Source organism: Leucoraja erinacea, chromosome 5 (genome assembly GCF_028641065.1).
Source record: "Leucoraja erinacea ecotype New England chromosome 5, Leri_hhj_1, whole genome shotgun sequence".
In the NCBI taxonomy this organism is placed as follows: Eukaryota; Metazoa; Chordata; class Chondrichthyes; order Rajiformes; family Rajidae; genus Leucoraja; species Leucoraja erinaceus.
Genome location: NC_073381.1, coordinates 95,702,075 through 95,720,840, shown reverse-complemented (window position 1 = coordinate 95,720,840; position 18,766 = coordinate 95,702,075). Strand labels below are relative to the sequence as shown.

Genomic DNA, 18,766 nt, shown 5'->3' with positions numbered 1-18,766 from the left:
TGTGTGTCCAAAACTAAACTAAAGGAAGTGTTCTGACGTTGGGGAACTCCACTGCACTCTAAACTGCAAAAAAAACAACCTTTCGCTATTACTAGAATAGAGAAACAATGAACTATAAATGCCGGTTTACAATAGAAGGACACATAGTGCTGGAGTAACTCAGCAGGTCAAGCAGCATCTCAGGAGAATATGGATAGGTGACGTTTTGGGTCGAGACACTTGTTCAGACTGCAGGTCAGGCAGCACATCTGGAGTTCATGGATAGATGATGTTTTGGGTTGGGACTATTTTTAATAGTGTTCTTTCACTATGACTATCCTATTATTTCATTGGTTTCAGTCTTTCTCACACTATTATTTGGCACCAAATCAAATGCCGTTTGGGCAACCATATATAACAGCTCAGCAATCCTCTCCTTGGGCAGTGGGCATGTGCTACAGACCTGCACGGGAAGGTAGACACTCCCACGCCAACCAGTCTCGGGCAGATGGGGCTCGTATACTACGGGCCCCAAACTGCGGTTTGGAGGCCTGTAAACAACTTCCTCCAATGGTTCTGAGCTGCATTCAGACCAATCCCTGATTTTCCAGCCAGCATTCTTTCCCACTCTTGTTCTTTTACCGATGGCACCATCTCATCTCCTTCTCCCTGCCCTTCCAGCAAATACAGCACCAATGTTCATTCTGCTTCCAAACTAGGCTGCTCCATCAAGGATCTCTGTGCTGGCAATTATACAATGTACAGCTACTTGTACTTTGATTTCATCTACTTTATCCCGAATGCTTTACACATTCAGAAACATCGCCTTCACGTTTGTCCTCTTCACATTTACAATTATTTATTTGGTCCTTTGGACCGATTTGTCTTATTGGGGTGTCAGGGGTTACGGGGAGAAGGCAGGAGAATGGGGTTAGGAGGGAGAGATAGATCAGCCATAATTGAATGGTGGAGTGGACTTGATGGGCCGAATGGCCTAATTCTGCACCTATTATTTATGATCTTATGACTAAAGAAATTCCTCATCGCCTTCCTAAATGTGCGTCCTTTAATTCTGATGCTGTGCCCTCTGGTCCTAGACTCTCCCACCAATGGAGACATCCACTCTATCCAGGCGTTTCACTATTCGGTAAGTTTCAATGAGGACTCCTCTTGAGGGATGAACCCCCCTGACTGAGTTCAGTATCTCGGTGAAGTCTCGCAGCTTAAAGGACAGGCCCTTTAATGCTACGGAACTGACAAGTCACCGCTGAATTCCATCCCACTACATCTATCTTTCACAACTCAGACACACGGTGCAGGCTTTAAACGTCCAATCGCTGCTGGCAGCTCGTCCCTACCCCACTGCTCATACAGTTGACCAGGTTTTTCCACAACTGAGTTTGAGTTTGGTATGAGAGAACTAATCTGTGTGGTCATGAAGTTAAGTCCCAGTCCCACAACCCCCTACACTAGCAACTCCACGGTGTATTCAGACAAGCTGTTTGAGTAGTTTTGTGTTGTCAAAGTGTTGCTTGGATCAGCGGGTATTTAACTGCAGGGGGAGCTTGGCCAGACTTGGCTGTTTATGAACTTCTGAATGATCAGTTTTTCTGACCAAGACCCTATATGTTAGCACATAGAAATGAGGAACTGCAGATGCCAGTTTACACAGAAGGACACAGAATGCTGGAGTAACTCAGCAGGTCAAGTAACCCTTGCATTCCCCTCTCTCCATCCCTCCACTGCTGAAGTTGTACCAGCTTCAGTCATCTTGTTGAATCTCATTGTCTGTAACTCGTTTTCACCTAGCTCACAATGACCTGTTTCCTTTATCATTGTTACTCTTTTGCATATCTTTCATTCATTTGTTCTGTATATCTCTCTACTATGTCTCTCCAAAGTGCCTGTCACATTTGGTGATTTTTTTCGGCGACTGCCGGGATCATTGACTGACCTATCAGGTCACCGGCGTGATGCGGCGTGACGTGGCATGATGACGTATGACACGCGCTGTTTTTTCCAGTGTCCCAACATTTTTTTTGTCGCCGCTGGATTTTGAAATATTCGAAATCTTTTGGCGACATTGATATGATGCCGGCAGTCGCCGAAACAAACGCCAAGTGGGACAGGACCTTAAATCTTTCCCTTTCTCCTGACTCTTAGTCTGAAGAAAGGTCTCGACCCGAAACGTCACCCAGAGATGCTGAATGACCCGCTGAGTTACTCCAGCATAATGGGTCCAGCATTAATTAGGGTCCTGAAATTAACAATGTCATTTCCCCTTGTGTTTGGCCTCCCGAATTGCAAAACCCCTGCACTTGCTCAGATTAAACCCCATCGCCACCCACATCTGCCCACCCACCACTATGAATAAACAATAGGTGCAGGAGGAGGCCATTCGGCCCTTCGAGCCAGCACCGCCATTCACTGTGATCATCCACAATCAGTACCCCATTCCTGCCTTCTCCCCGTATCCCCTGACTCCGCTATCTTTAAGAGCTCTATCTAGCTCTCTCTTGAAAGTATCCAGAGAACCGGCCTCCACTGCCTTCTGAGGCAGAGAATTCCACAGACTCACAACTCTCTGGGTGAAAACGTTTTTCCTCATCTCCGTTCCAAATGGCCTACCCCTTATTCTTAAACTGTGGCCCCTGGTTCTGGACTCCCCCAACACCGGGAACATGTTTACTGCCTCTAGAGTGTCCAAACCCTTAACAATCTTGTATGTTTCAATGAGATCCCCTCTTATCCTGGGGTACTGTGTGCAGTTTTGGTCCCCTAATTTGAGGAAGAACATTCTTGCTATTGAGGGAGTGCAGCGTAGGTTCACCAGTTTAATTCCCGGGATGGCGGGACTGTCATATGTTGATAGAATGGATCGACTGGGCTTGTATACTCTGGAGTTTAGAAGGATGAGAGGGGATCTTATTGAAACACATAAGATTATTAAGGGTTTGGGCACTCTAGACGCTGGATGGTTCTTGACTCCCCCAATGTTGGGAGAGTCCAGAACCAGGGGCCACAGTTTAAGAATAAGGGGTAAACCATTTAGAACAGAGATGGGGAAAAACCTTTTCACACAGAGGGTTGTGAATCTGTGGAATTCTCTGCCTCAGAAGGCAGTGGAGGCCAATTCTCTGGATGCTTTCAAGAGAGAGTTAGATGGAGCTCTTAAAGATTGCGGAGTCAAGGGATATGGGGAGAAGGCAGGAACGGGATACTGATTGGGGATGATCAGCCATGATTACAGTGAATGGCGGTGCTGGCTCGAGGGCCAAATGGTTTACTCCTGCACCTATTGTCTATTGTCTAAAAGTGAAAAGCTTTTGTTGTGCGCTAACCAGTCAACGGAAAGACAATACATGATTACATTTGATCCATCCACAGTCTATAGTTACATGATAAAGAGAATAATGTTAATAGCGTCCAGTGCAAGATCAAGTCCAATAAAGTCCGATCTAAGACACTCCGATGGGGTAGATAGTAGTTCAGCACTGCTCTCTGGTTGTGGTAGGATGATTCAGTTCCATATAACAGCTGGGAAGAAACTGTCCCAGAATCTGGAGGTGTGCAATGTCACACTTCCGTACCTCTTGCCCGATGGGAGAGGGGAGAAGAGGGAGTGGCCGGGGTGAGACTGGCCCTTGATGATGCTGCTGGCCTTGCCGAGGCAGCGTGAGGTGTAGATGGAGTCGATGGAAGGGAGAATGGAATCGATGGAAGCATGGAGTTCCTTGTACCTACAAAGAGAGTGGTGGGTGCCTGGAACACATTGGTGGTGGTGGTGGTGGTGGTGGTGGTGGTGGTGGCAGATGCAGTGATGGTGTTGAAGAGGCTTTTGCCTGGGCACATGGATATGGAGGGATATGGATCATTCATTCTGAAGAAGGGTCTGTATTTATTTATGCCTACTATATTCTGTTGTGCTGAAGCAAAGCAAGAATGACATTGTCCTATCTGGGACACATCACAATAAACTCTCTTGACTTGACTTGACCCAAAACGTCCCCCATTCCTTCTCTCCAGAGTTACTCCAACATTTTGTGTCTACATTCATACAGAGATTAGTTGAACTTGGCTCTGGGTTTGAAACGTACATTGTGGACTGGAGGACCTGTTCCTATGTTGTCCTGCTCTGCTATATACTGCTATATATGTGGAGTAAAAGATGACATTTGACGAGGTGATTACTGACGCAACGTTTTATTTTGGCAGTCCCGACAGCACCTCCTCGTAATGTAAGTGTCCGTGAGAACAGTACCTGGTTAACTGTGGAATGGTCGGCACCTGCGGCAGAGGAAGTGAATGGTATCCTGCTGGGTTACATGTTGAGCTACGCCTGGGAAGGTGAGAAATCCCCTGTAAGTACATTTCAAGTGATTTCAAGTCCATAAAAAGCATGCAAGTGTTATGCCGGCTTGTATTATAAACCTGCTGCAGTTTCGCAGTGGGGACAAACAATTAGATTCTCAGCTATAACCCGTCTTTGTTGGGCACAGCGGTAGAGTTGCTGCCTTAAGGGCCTGTCCCACTTGGGGGTCATTTGGGCGTAATTTACGCCACATCATTTTTTTTTTTTTTTGTTTATTTTATTAGAAGTTAATACAGCACAAAACAGTACAGTGGAACCTAATTTTAGGTGCCAACTATGTAATACCGTAATCCATTCTATGTACAACCTCTAGTTATATGTTATGAGAAGGAAGTAAGCAGGACAAGAAAAAGAAAACAATAGAAAGAGGAAAAAGTGGAAAAATAGATGGTAGAGAGTAGAAAAACGTGAAGTGTGTATATAAAAAATAAAAAAGGAAGAGAGAAAGTGGAAAGTAGAAATAGAAGAGAAGGCCCCTTAAAAGAGAATTTTTCAAATCTGTATTCGGAGATGTAGATCTATCATGAGCTGAAATCCGCAATCCTTACGGTACCGCTGCATCACATGATTCCAAAAAGTCGATGAAAGGAGACCAACTCCTTAAGAATTGGTCATATTTATCTATTAGTCGGAGTCTCATTTCTTCAAGGCGTGCTATGTCCATCATATTCCCAATCCACATTTTAACAGTTGGTATGGTTGTATTTTTCCAAAATTTAAGTATCAATTTCTTTCCAATTATTAACCCTTAATTAAAAAAAACATTTTAATCTTTATTTAAATTGGTATCTTCTCCTATTATTCCAAATATAATCCATTCCGTTTTGGGTTCTATTCTTGACTTGAAAAGCTTTGTAAATATATCAAATATATCACTCCAAAATTTATTCAACTTTGTACATCCTACAAATGAATGTGTACGCCACATCATTTTAACCCCATTCTCCTGCCTTCTCCTCATAACCTCTGACACCCGTACTAATCAAGAATCTATCTATCTCTGCCGTAAATTGAATTGGCCTCTACAGCCTTCTCTGGCAAAGAATTCCACAGATTCACCACCCACTGACTAAAGAAATTCCTCCTCAACCTCCTAAAAGAACGTCCTTTGATTCTGAGGCTGTGACCACTAGTCCTAGACTCTCCCACTGGTTGCTGGTTGCCGCAGACATGGTGGGCCGAAGTGCCTGATTCCACGCTGTATCTCTAAACCAAAGTAAACTAGACCGTAATACACTGCTCGGGTGGGACCCACCACCCACACATATCTTCCCTCTTTAACAATGATAATTAGTTTCACCGCCTGCCTCAATTGTTCCTGTGAGCTTGCCAAATTTCAAATGATACATTTGAATAGAAAATACAGGCCCACCCACCACTGTTTGTCATGGAATGTCAGGTTCCAGCATTTCCTTTAAACTGAACACTTTATTATGAGAGTGCAGTTGCATTCCCCCCCCCCCTCACACCGGAGATTAGGGTCACCAACTTCCTCACTCCTAAATAAGGGACAAAAGGACAAAATACGGGACAAATTCCCGACGGCAATTCGTCGACCGACTGGGCCGTGGCTGGGTGAATGATGAGTTGTCCCAGGTGCTGGACTGCACGCAAAGCCCAAACGGCGGGGCCAGCTGAGGAGTTCTGGCCCGGGCCGCGCGATGTCACGCGCAAAGTCCGGCGCCCCGTCCAACTCATGAACCGATGATCGGCCATGAGAAGGAGGGGTGGTGGTGTCGGCGGTAAGCGAAGGTCAGAAGGTCGGACAGCTGGCCGGGCTGCCGACCGACGGGGCCACGGGCGAGGTGCTGCTGCTGCACTCCATGGGCTGCACTACGTCGGGACGGGTGAGGCGGGGCTGGATGCGGCGCTCCGACCCGACAGTCCCCTCGACCCGAGTAGTAGCGGTCAAATATGGGACAAGGGCGGTCCCATACGGGGCAAACCAATTTAGCCCAATATACGGGATGTCCCGGCTAATACAGGACAGTTGGCAACGCTACCGGACGTCTCCCCGCAAATGCGACGTCTAGGTCTGCTGAGCGGCCAATCGCGATCCAATCAGGACTTCCGTGGCAGACTTCCGATCGGCAGGCCGGATTTTCCCCTCTTCCCTAAGATCCTGCCTGGTAACATTGTCGAATTCTTGTTCCAATTCCATACCTTCCCTGCAAGGTCCAGCCTTCTCCCTTCATCAAAGTCCCTGCATTTTTCCACTTTGTCATGTTATTATGGCACTGATAGGATCACTTGGCTGTGGGCCAGTGTGGGCCCAATGTGCTGATCAACCTCTGTGTTGTTACTGCAATTAACATTCCATTTGGCCTTTTCATTGTCGTTGTAAGGAACTGTGGGAAGAAATGTTTCAGTTTACTTTAGTTCAAAGAGACAGTGTGGAAACAGACCCTTCGGCCCAGAGAGTCCACACAGACTAGCGAGTATCAGCACTATCCCACACACTAGGGTCAATTTACCAAAGCCAATTAACCTACAAACCTGATAGACAAAAGTGCTGGAGAAACTCAGCGGATGCAGCAGCATCAATGGAGCGAAGGAAATAGGCAACGTTTCGGGCCAAAACCCTTCTTCAGCACATTTGTCTACCTTCGATTTTACAGCATCTGCAGTTCCTTCTTAAACACTAACTTACAAACATGCACGCCTTTGGAGATTAGGAGGAAACTGGAGCACCTGGGGAAAACCCACACTTCCACAGGGAGGACGTACAAACTCCGTACAGACAGCACCCGTAGTCAGGATCGAACCTGGGTCTCTGGCGCTGTAAGACAGCAACTCTACCGCTGCACCACCGTGCCGCCACTATTCTCTTCACTGCAATGATGTGCTTCAAACCCAGTCACAGAACGTGCAAACTGGTACTTTTTCCGTTTCTATTTCCCCCCCCCCCCTTTGCCAAATTCCTAACAGGGTTGTTGTTACTGAAAACATTCTGATATTTAGTCTAGTTTAGAGACACAGCGCCGAAACAGGCCCTTTGGCCCATCGACTCCACGCCGATCAGGTGGAGTTGCTGCCTTTCAGCGCTTGCAACGCCAGAGATCCGGGTTCAATGCCGACTACGTGTGCTGTCTGTACGGAGTTTGCACGTCCTCCGTGTGACCTGCGTGGGTTTTCTCTGAGATCTTCGGTTTCCTCCCACACTCCAAAGACGTACAGGTTTGTAGGTTAATTGGCTTGGTATAAATGTAAATTGTCCCTAGTGTGTGTAGGATAGTGTTAATGTTCGGGGATCGCTGGTCGGTGCAGACACGGTGGGCCGAAGAGCCTGTTTCCGCGCTGTATCTCTAAACCCAGGGCCTGATGGTCTGCATCCCAGGGTACTCAAGGAGGTTGCTCTATAAATCATGGACGCATTGGTGATCATTTTCCAATGTTCTATAGATTCTGGATCAGGTCCTGATCAGGTCCCACTTTTTAAGAAAGGAGGGAGAGAGAAAACAGGGAATTATAGACCAGTTAGCCTGACATCAGTGGTGAGGAAGATGCTGGAGTCAATTATTAAAGATGTAATAGCGGCACATTTGGATAGCAGTAACAGGATCGGTCCGGGTCAGCATGGATTTACAAAGGGGAAATCATGCTTGACTAATCTTCTGAAATTTATTGAAGATGTAACTAGGAAAACGGACAAGAGAGAGCCAGTGGATGTAGTGTACTTGGACTTTCAGAAAGCATTTGAGAAGGTCCCACACAGGAGGTTAATGGGCAGAATTAGACCGCATGGTATTGGGGGTATTGATATTGATATTGACATGGGTAGAGAAGTGGTTGGTAGACAGGAAACAAAGAGAAGGAATTAACGGGTATCTTTCAGAAAGGCAGGCAGTGACTAGTGGGGTACCGCAAGGCTCGGTGCTGGGACCGCAGCTATTTACAATATACATTAATGATTTAGATGAAAGAATTAAAAGTAACATTAGCAAATATGCAGATGACACAAAGCTGGGTGGCAGTGTGAACTGTGAGGAGGATGCTATGAGGATGCAGGGTGATTTGGACAGCTTGGGTGAGTGGGCAGATGCATGGCAGATGCAGTATAATGCGTATGAATAAGAAGGCAGATTATTATCTGAATGGTGTCAAATTAGGAAAAGGGAAGTGCAACGAGACATGGGTGTCCTTGTGCATCAGTCACTGAAAGTAAGCATACAGCTACAGCAGGAAGTGAAGAAAGCGAGTGGCATGTTGGCCTTCATAACGAGAGGATTTGAGTATAGGAGCAAAGAGGTCCTTCTGCAGTTGTACAGGGCCAACTGGAATATTGTGTGCAGTTTTGGTCTCCAAATTTGAGGAAGGACATTCTTGCTATTGAGGGAGTGCAGCGTAGGTTCATAAGGTTAATTTCCGGGATGGCGGGACTGGCATATGTTGAAAGAATGGAATGGCTGAGCTTGTATAAGAAGGATCAGAGGGGAATTTATAGAAACGTACAAAATTTGTAAGGGTTTGGACACACTAGATGCAGGAAACGTGTTCCCGATGTTGGGGGAGTCCAGAACCAGGGGCCACAGTTTAACGGAGGTGAGGAAAAACATTTTCACAGTTGTGAATTTGTGGAATTCTCTGCCACAGGAGGCAGTGGAGGCCGGTTCACTGGATGCATTCAAAAGAGAGTTAGATAGAGCTTTTAGGGCTAGCAGAGTTAGGGGATATGGGGAGAAGGCAGGAACGGGGTACTGATTGTGGATGATCACATTGAATGGTGATACTGGCTCAAAGGGCTGAATGGCCTACTCCTGTACCTATTTTCTATGTATCTGTAACTAAACTAAATGATACTGCAGGAGAGGTCGGTTGCATATAGTTGTTGTGGGGCCTGGGCATTGAGGGATGTAGATCAAAGGGAGGTGAATGGAATTACATTGCAAATGAACCAGAATGGAATTGTTTGTTCATGGGTAAAGACAATTCTCTGTTCCGTACACCCACCACCCTTTTCTGAAAAGGTTACCCCTCAGATTCATATTTAATCTTTTCCCCTTCTCCTTAAAGATTCAGATTCAGATTCAGATTCAATTTTAATTGTCATTGTCAGTGTACAGTACAGAGACAACGAAATGCATTTAGCATCTCCTTTGAAGAGCGACATAGCAAACGATTTTGAATAAAAAAAAATAAATAATAAGTGTCCGTGGGGGGGGTGATTGGCAGTCACCGAGGTACGTTGTTTAGTAGAGTGACAGCGGCCGGAAAGAAGCTGTTCCTCGACCTGCTGGTTCGGCAACGGAGAGACCTGTAGCGCCTCCCGGATGGTAGGAGGGTAAACAGTCCATGGTTGGGGTGAGAGCAGTCCTTGGTGATGGGCTCCTTGGACTGGTCAAACCTATGTTGGACTGGCCAAACCTATGTCCTCTGGTCCTCGATTCCTCTACTCTGGGCAAGAGACTCACTGCATCTACCCGATCTATTCCTCTCATGATTTTATACACCTCTATAAGATTCCCCCTCATCCTCCTGCGCTCCCAGCCTACTCAACCTCTCCCTACAGCTCAGACCCTCAAGTCCTGGCAACATCCTTGTAAATCTTCTCAGCGCCCTTTCCAACTTTAACAGCACGGTGGCACAGCGGTAGAGGTCCTGCCTCACAGCGCAGGAGACCCGGGTTCGATCCTAACTAACGTACATGTTTGTAGGTTCATTGACTTGGCAAATGTAAAAATTGTCCCTAGTGGGTGCAGGATGGTTTTAATTTACGGGGATCGCAGGTTGGCGTGGACCTGATGGGCCGAAGGGCCTGTTTACGCGCTGTATCTCTAAACTAAACTAAACTAAACTAATCTAAGGGTGCTGTCTGTACGGAGTTTGTACGTTCTCCCCGTGACCTGCGTGGGTTTTCTCCAAGATCTTCGGTTTCCTCCCACACTCCAAAGACGTACGGGTTTGTAGGTTAATTGGCTTGGTGTAAATGTAAATTGTCGCTAGTGTGTGTAGGATAGTGTTATTGTGCGGGGATCGCTGGTCGGTGTGGACTAGGTGGGCCGAAGGGCCTGTTTCAGCGCTGTTTCTCTAAACTAAACTAAACTAATTGTGTTTTAGAGTTTAACGCTGAAGCTTGTTTTACGGGAGGGCACGAGAGCGGAGAGTCATTTTCTCCAGAATTGAAGCAGATGATGTGTGGGAATGTGGTCTTACCACAGAAAGAGTAGCGCAGTTTTGGTAAACCATAAGACGTCACAATGCTGCCTGTTGTTCAGCATCAGCCGAGTCAGCATTTAAGGTCTTGAGGCCAGGGGCACATGTTTCTTCAACGCCGCCTGCTGGCTTTAAAACAACCGCTGTTAGCTAGAAATAATCAGATGGAAGATAGACACAGAAAGCTGGAGTAACTGCAGATGTTTCCGGAACTGGCGGCACTGTTAACAGCTGCGGCTCGCCTGCAGTCCGTCTGTCTTTACTTTTTTCTGTTGGTTTTTTTTTCTTGTTTTGGTTAAGTTTTAGTTTGTTGGGTTGTGTTGGGGGGGGGGGGTGAAACATGTTCTCTGTCTCTTCCTTCGGGGGAATGCGACTTTGTCGTGTCGTATCCCCCTTCTCTGCCTCCGTCTGCGCTGAGGCCTAATGGCGGAGCTGGCGGCCTCCAGCCTGCGACTGACCCCGAGGCTCTGGAGGCAGAGCCAGCCCGGACTCACTAACGAGAGGCTGGCCGTCTTCGGGGCTAAGGCAGCGGTGGCCCGACTTGCTGGTGCGGCGTTCTGGCTTTCGGCGGCGGCCTGGAGCTGATGCAGTGGGTCCCGGAGCTGGGGCAGCAGCCTGGAGCTGATGCAGTGGGTCCCGGAGCTGGGGCAGCAGCCTGGAGCTGATGCAGTGGGGCTCGGAGCTGGGGCAGCGGCCTGGAGCTGATGCAGTGGGGCTCGGAGCTGAGACTGCTGGACCCGGAGCTGGGGCAGCGGCCTGGAGCTGGATCGATCGCCTCAGCGCAGAGGGAGAACAAGGAGGGAAGAGACGGAAACTAAGACTTTGCCTCCATCACAGTGAGGATGTGCTTGGTGAACTCACTGTGGTGGATGTTTAATTTGTGTTTATTGTATGTTTTGTTATTATTGATTCTGTGTATGACTGCAGGCAACATAATTTCGTTCAGACCGATAGGTCTAAATGACGATAAAGGAATCTAATCTAATTCTAATTCTAACTCAGTGGGTCAGGCAGCATCTCTGGAGCAAATGAATTGGTGACGTTCCGTGTTGAGACCCTTCTTCAGACTTCTCTAACTTCTAGTAACCCTTGCTGTCCCTCTCTCTACATCCCTCCCCCATCCTCGTTTTCCTACCAGTCTGACTGTCCTGATTACATTTTATCTCTGTTTGCTTCGTTGTCACCTTCCAATGATCTACTCTACATTTCCCTTGAACTTTGCCCCCTTTGATGTGTCGTTTTCACACCTTACACTTCCTATCTCTGTGTCTCCCTCTCCTCTGACTTTCAGTCTGAAGAAGGGTCTCGAGCCGAAATGTCACCCATTCCTTCTCTCCAGAGATGCTGCCCAAAGATCCTATAGCAAGCAAGATAGACCACTCCTGCTAAATGCAATGGGCTGACGTGTAGTACGCAATGGAGCGGAACGTGGGCCTTTTTTTCATCCATTTCAGTAACCTGACCCGACCCGACTCGCACTGTAATCAACGTTGCGGGGGAACAGTTTGAGTTAATAAATTATAATTCTGAAAATGAGGAGAAGATTTTTCCCAAATAACTTTTATTTTTACGAGGATGTTTCTGTAACCGGTTGCCGTCTCCGCACTAGTATCCTATGGGATCTTTGGTGTGGAGACGGAAGCCGGTTACGGAAATGGGGCTGAAAATTACCCATGAATCTGCCCATGACCGTACAACGTCTTTTTCGTCGAGTGGACCACCTTGCCCGCTATAGGATCTTTGATGCTGCCTGTCCCGCTGAGTTACTGCAGCATTTTTTGTCTATCTTCAGGGTAAACCAGCATCTGCAGTTCCTTCCTACATACTGTAATATAATGGAACGTCGACTGAGAAAGGAAAAAGATCAGATAGTGTCTAAAATTAAAGTGACAACTAGTATTTTAATTCTACGAGTTGATTTCTAATAATGTAATGATATTTTCGGTGGAAATTACCGAATAGTGAATTGTATGGAGTGGATGTGGAGAGGATGTTTCCACTGGTGGGTGAGTCTAGGACTAGAGGCCACAGACTCAGAATAAAAGAACATTCTTTTAGGAAGGAGATGAGGAGGAATTTCTTTAGTCAGAGGGTGGTGAATCTATGGAATTCATTGCCACAGACGGCTGTGCAGTCCAATCAGTGGATATATTTAAGGTGGGGATATATTGATACTTGATTCGTACGGGTGTCAGGGGTTATGGGGAGAAGGCAGGAGAATGGGGTTAGGAGGGAGAGATAGATCAGCCATGATTGAACGGCAGAGTAGACTTGATGGGCCGAATGGCCTAACTCTGCCCAGTCCATCATCGGCTCTGACCTCCCTTCCATCGAGGGGATCTATCGCAGTCGCTGCCTCAAAAAGGCTGGCAGTATCATCAAGGACCTACACCATCCTGGCCACACACTCATCTCCCTGCTACCTTCAGGTAGAAGGTACAGGAGCCTGAAGACTGCAACGACCAGGTTCAGGAATAGTTACTTCCCCACAGCCATCAGGCTATTAAACTCGGCTCGGCCAAAACTCTGATTATTAATAACCCATTATCTGTTATATGCACTATCAGTTTCTTTATTCATGTGTGTATATATTTATATAATGGTACAGGTGCACAACCTTTTATCCGAAAGCCTTGGGACCAGACACTTGTCGGATTTCGGACATTTTCGGATTTCAGAATGGAAGATTTTTAGCGTAGATTAGGTAGGTAGCGCGGGCGGCTTGAAAAGTCTGGAGCAGCTGCCTCCTCCCCGGAGACCGGGAGAATCATTGCATAAATGTTAGTCAGTTAGTTTGGAGGGATTTTATGTGGTGGTGGTGGTGTAGGGGTGAAGGGGGAAACTTTAATTCTTAGTCCCCTACCTACCTGGTCGGCGACTCCCAACCACGCGGAGCTGGGGGCTCCGTCCGGCCGCGGGCGGTGCCGGTTGTAGCTCCGACCCCGGCAACTCTACCCCTGGCTGCGAGGCGCTCCAAATCCAGCGCGGCCCGCGGCCGGACGTCCCAGCTCCGAGAATGTCGGGAGTCGGCGGCGTCGCAGCGCTGGGATACCAGCGGGGAGCGAGCAATGCCTTACCGGGTCGCCGTGCGGCAAGCTCTGGAGCGCTGTGGCCGCCTTCTTCCAACATTCGCGGAGCGTCGCTGGATTTGGAGCCGCGGAGCTGGGGGCTCCGTCCGGCCGCGGGCGGCGCCGGTTGGGGCTCCGACCCCGGCAACTCTACCCCTGGCTGCGCGGCTCCAAATCCAGCGACGCTCGCGATGTTGTGTGTCGGCGGCCACAGCGCTCCGGAGCTTGCCGCACGGCGACCCGGTAAGGCATTGCCCGCACCCCGCTGGTATCCCAGCGCTGCGACGCCGCCGACTCCCGACATTCGCGGAGCTGGGGCGTCCGGCCGCGGGCCGCGCTGGATTTGGAGCGCCTCGCAGCCAGGGGTAGAGTTGCCGGGGTCGGAGCTACAACCGGCGCCGCCCGCAGCCCCACCGGCCACAGCGCTGCGGAGCTTACTGCACAGCGACCCGGTAAGGCATTGACCGCTCCCCGCCTCTCCGACCAGGTAGGGGACTAAGAATTAAAGTATACCCCTTCACCCCCCTTCACATAAAAGCCCTCCAAACTAACTGACTAACATTTAAGCAATGATTTACAGATGTTTAAGCGTCTCCCGGTCTCCAGGGAGGAGGCAGTCGCTACAGTAGTACAGACCTGGGTTGACCGTGGGTCGTTTTGGGTCAGGTTTGGCGCCAAACGCGAGCTTTGGTGCGCAGACGACATCTGGAAAAAATGGCCGGTTTTCGGAGCTTTTCGGTTTCTGGAACACCGGATAAAAGGTTGTGCACCTGTATATGGACACACTGATCTGCTCTGTAGTCATGCCTACTATGTTCTGGGTGCTGAAGCCAAGCAAGAATTTCATTGTCCTATCAGGGACACATGACAATAAACTCACTTGAACTTGAATCACTTATGACTTTATGAAGTGACGATGGGATGATAACTCTGTGGCAGCAGTTAATCGTGGGTCATTGCTTTCAGTTCTCAGTTCACTTCCCCATGTGTTCAAGAGGGAACTGCAGATGCTGGGGAATCGAAGGTTACACAAAAAAGCTGGAGAAACTCAGCGGGTGCAGCAGCATCTATGGAGCGAAGGAAATAGGCAACGTTTCGGGCCGAAACGTTGCCTATTTCCTTCGCTCCATAGATGCTGCTGCACCCGCTGAGTTTCTCCAGCTTTTTTGTGTAACCTCCCCATGTGTTCATGTCATCTCACGTTGCGAGCAGCTCTGCTGCTTCAGCAGTTGTGCCCCTGGCCAGTCTGAGTGTGTTTGCCATCCTCTCACTCATCGGGAGGGAGGCCAGGCATGAGGGCGGCTCAGCCGGCCGGCAGGGCAATAGCAGGTCAGAGGGCGGCTGTGACCAGCAGGGACCTGACCCCGCTGCTGGCTGGCTGGCACGTCCTCCAGTCCCCACCCATCTCATAAGAATTCTCTTAGAACAAAGGGGAGGCCATTTAAGACTGAGGTGAGAAACAACTTTTTCACCCAGAGAGTTGTGAATTTGTGGAATTCCCTGCCACAGAGGGCAGTGGAGGCTAAGTCACTGGATGGATTTAAGAGAGAGTTTGATAGAGCTCTAGGGGCTAGTGGAGTCAAGGGATATGGGAAGAAGGCAGACACGGGTTATTGATTGGGGACGATCAGCCATGATCACAATGAATGGCGGTGCTGGCTCAAAGGGCCGAATGGCTTCCTCCTGCACCTATTTTCTATGTTACTGTGTTTGTAAGACACAGGAGCAGAATTGGGCCATTCGGGCCATCTGGTCTGCCTGCCATTCAATCTAGGAAAGTTTCCGAGATGCTCCATGGAGTCATGTGACCGGCAGGCCACCGATAATGAAGGGGGGCCCAGTGTGGAGGGGTGCTGCCACGTAGAGAGGGGGGCCGATGGTGGGGGGGGGGGGGGGGGGGGGGGGGGGGGGGGGGTGAAGACAGGTGCCACTGTGGACAACGAGGGACGCGGTGGGCCGTGCCACTGTGAACAAAGAAACAGCTGAAGCGTCAAACTCGTGGAGACAGCTGAATCGTCAAAGGGATGTGGTTTTATTTTCCTGCTTTGGCACTTTGCCAACGTCCACATCTGGACGCAGTTGTTCAGAGTTCATGTCAATGTCCACATCTGGACGCACTTGTTCAGAGTTCATTTCAGAGGCAGAGCAGCACGGTAGCGCAGCGGTAGAGTTCGGGTTCCATCCCGACTTCGGGCGCTGTCTGTACGGAGTTTGTATGTTCTCCCTTTCTCTGTGCAGGAAGGAACTGCAGGTGCTGGTTTAAACTGTAGATAGACACAAAAAAAGCTGGAGTAACTCAGCGAGACAGGCAGCATCTCTGGAGGGAAGGAATTGGTGACGTTTCGGGTCGAGACCCTTCTTCAGACTGAGAGATGGGAAATTGAGAGATATAGAATTTAATGTAGAGAGATATTGAATAAATGAATGAAAGATTTGCAAAAAAGTACAGATGATAAAGGAAACAGGCCATTGTTAGCTGTTTGTTGGGTGAGAATGAGAAGCTGGTGCGACGTGGGTGGGGAAGGATGGAGAGAGAGGGAATGCTGGGGCTACTTGAAGTGAGAGAAATCAATATTCATACCACTGGGCTGTAAGCTGCCCAAGCAAAATATGAGATGCTGTTCCTCCAATTTGCGTTTAGCCTCACTCTGACAATGGAGGAGAGCGAGGACAGAAAGGTCAGTGTGGGAATGGGAAGGGGAATTAAAGTGTTTGGCAACCGGGAGATCAGGTAGGTTCACACGGGTTGAGCGAAGGTGTTCCACGAATTGATCGCCCAGTCTGTTTGGTATCGCCGATGTATAAGAGTCCACATCTTCACATAGAGAGTGGTGAATCTCTGGAACTCTCTGCCGCAGAGGGTAGTTGAGGCCAGTTCATTGGCTATATTTAAGAGGGAGTTAGATGTGGCTAAGGGGATTAGGGGGTATGGAGAGAAGGCAGGTACAGGATACTGAGTTGGATGATCAGCCATGATCATATTGAATGGCGGTGCAGGCTCGAAGGGTCGAATGGCCTACTCCTGCACCTAATTTCTATGTTTCTATGTTTCTATCTTGAACAACGGATACAGTAGATGAGGTTGGAGGAGGCCTGTCGGGATCCCTGGACAGAGTCGAGGGAGGAGGTGTAGGGACAGGTGTTGCATCTCCTGCGGTTACAGGGGAAGGTACCTGGGGAGGGGGTGGTTTGGGTGGGAAGGGCTGAGTTAACCAGGGAGTTGCAGAAAGAACAGTCTCTGCGGAAGGCGGAAAGGGGTGGAGATGGGAAAATGTGGCTCGTGGTGGGATCCCATTGTAGGTGGCGGAAACATTGGAGGATTATGTGTTGTATGTGACGGCTGATGAGGTGGAAGGTAAGGTCTAGGGGGACTCTGTCTCTGTTGTGACTAGGGGGAGGGGGAGCAAGGGTGGAGCTGCAGGGTATCGAGGAGACATGAGTGAGGGCCTCATCTATGATGGAAGAGGGGAACCCCCGTTCCCTAAAGAATGAGGACATCTCGGATGTTCTAGTATGGAACACCTCATCTTGGGCGCAGATGCGGCATAGATGGAGGAATTGGGAGTAGGGGATAGAGTCTTTGCAGGAAGCAGGGTGGCAAGAAGTGTAGTCGAGATAGTTGTGGGAGTCAGTGGGTTTGTAATAGACGTCAGTCAATAGCCTATCTCCCCTTTCTTTGCTTAGTTACAGAGTGATACAATGTGGAAACAGGCCCTTCAGCCCAACTTACCCACACTGACCAACATGCCCCATCCACACTAGTCCCACTTGCCTGCGCTTGGTCCATATCCCTCCAAACCTGTCTTATCCATGTACCTATCTAACATTGAGGCTGGGACTATCCCAACGTTTAAGAAACAGTTAGATAGGTACATGGATAGACAGGTTTGGAGGGATATGGATGAAATGCAGGTAGGTGGGACTGGTGTAGCTGGGACGTGTGGGCAGGTTGGGCCAAAGGGCCTGTTTCCACACTCTATGACGAATTGATGTTAAGAAGCAGGGATGAGAAATGCAACATTTCAAAGGTATTATGGTGTGCGAGTGAGGTATCTGGTAGAATTAATCCTTCCGATTCCGGCTTAATAGCATTAGGATAAGTGCAACAAAGTTGCAGCTGGCGGGGATGTCCCCTTGCAAAGTTTCAGACTGAATACCACTCGGACGTAATGCAAGGCTTGTGAAAGGACGTATTGTAAGGTTGATCAGCAATGGATATCCAGCCAAAATACCATGCACAGGCTTAAACTCTGTGACTAAATGCCACGCAGTGCACAATGCGATTTACCGCTTGTTACGAGGGCTTAGCTTCCAGTAAACGCCTTGATCGATGGTCTTGTGTCCACCACCCTTAGTTGTGGGATTGAGTACGATGACTCATTAGCAAGTGACATTTTGGTAAATTGCTTCAGACGTTTTAGTTTCCTTCTTATTATCGCAGTTTACTTGATACAATGATTCATGATTGAGATGCATAGATCAGGCAGACGGTCAGACTAATTTAGTTTAGTTTATTGTCACGTGTACCGAGGTACAGTGAAAAGCTTTTGTTGTGTGCTGTCCAGTCAGCAGAAAGACAATACATGATAAAAGCCCTGTCCCACTGTACGAGTTCATTCAAGAGCTCTCCTGAGTTAAAAAAAAAATCAAGCTCGTGGTAAGCACGTGGTAACGTAGAATGAACGTAGCGGGTACGTCGGAGCTCGGGGACGTCTCTTAGCGGCTCGTAATGCTAACGGCAGGTACTCGGGAAACGCGGTAAGCTCGGGAAGACTCGTGAAGATTTTTCAACATGTTGAAAAATGTCCACGAGAGCCCCGAGTACCGACGAGCGGCCATTACCGTAAATCTCCGAGTTCGAATCAGGTCAAACTCGGGAGAACTCTTGAATGAACTCGTACAGTGGGACAGGGCTTTTACAATCGAACCATTTACAGTGTACAGATACATGATAAGGGAATAACATTTAGTGCAAGGTAAAGCCAGTAAAGTCCGAACAAGGTAGACACAAAATGTTGGAGTAACTTAGCGGGTGAGGCAGGATCTGGAGAGAAGGAATGGGCGACGTTTCGGGTCGAGACCTGCTCTCTGGTTGCGGTAGGATGATTAAGTTGCCTGATAACCGCTGGGTAGAAACTGTCCCTGAATCTGGAGGTGTGCGTTTTCACACTTCTGTACCTTATGCCCGATGGGG

General features: G+C 48.5%; 1 protein-coding gene across 2 annotated transcripts in view; it reads left to right on the top strand.

Moving 5' to 3' along the window:
• Positions 1–18,766, top strand: part of mertka (c-mer proto-oncogene tyrosine kinase a) — a 158,996-nt gene that overhangs the window by 89,887 nt on the left and 50,343 nt on the right. For both annotated transcript variants that reach the window (XM_055636313.1, XM_055636311.1), the window contains exon 8: positions 4,195–4,340. In XM_055636313.1, coding sequence (XP_055492288.1) covers positions 4,195–4,340 — 146 coding nt within the window. The remainder of the gene's footprint in view (positions 1–4,194; positions 4,341–18,766) is intronic.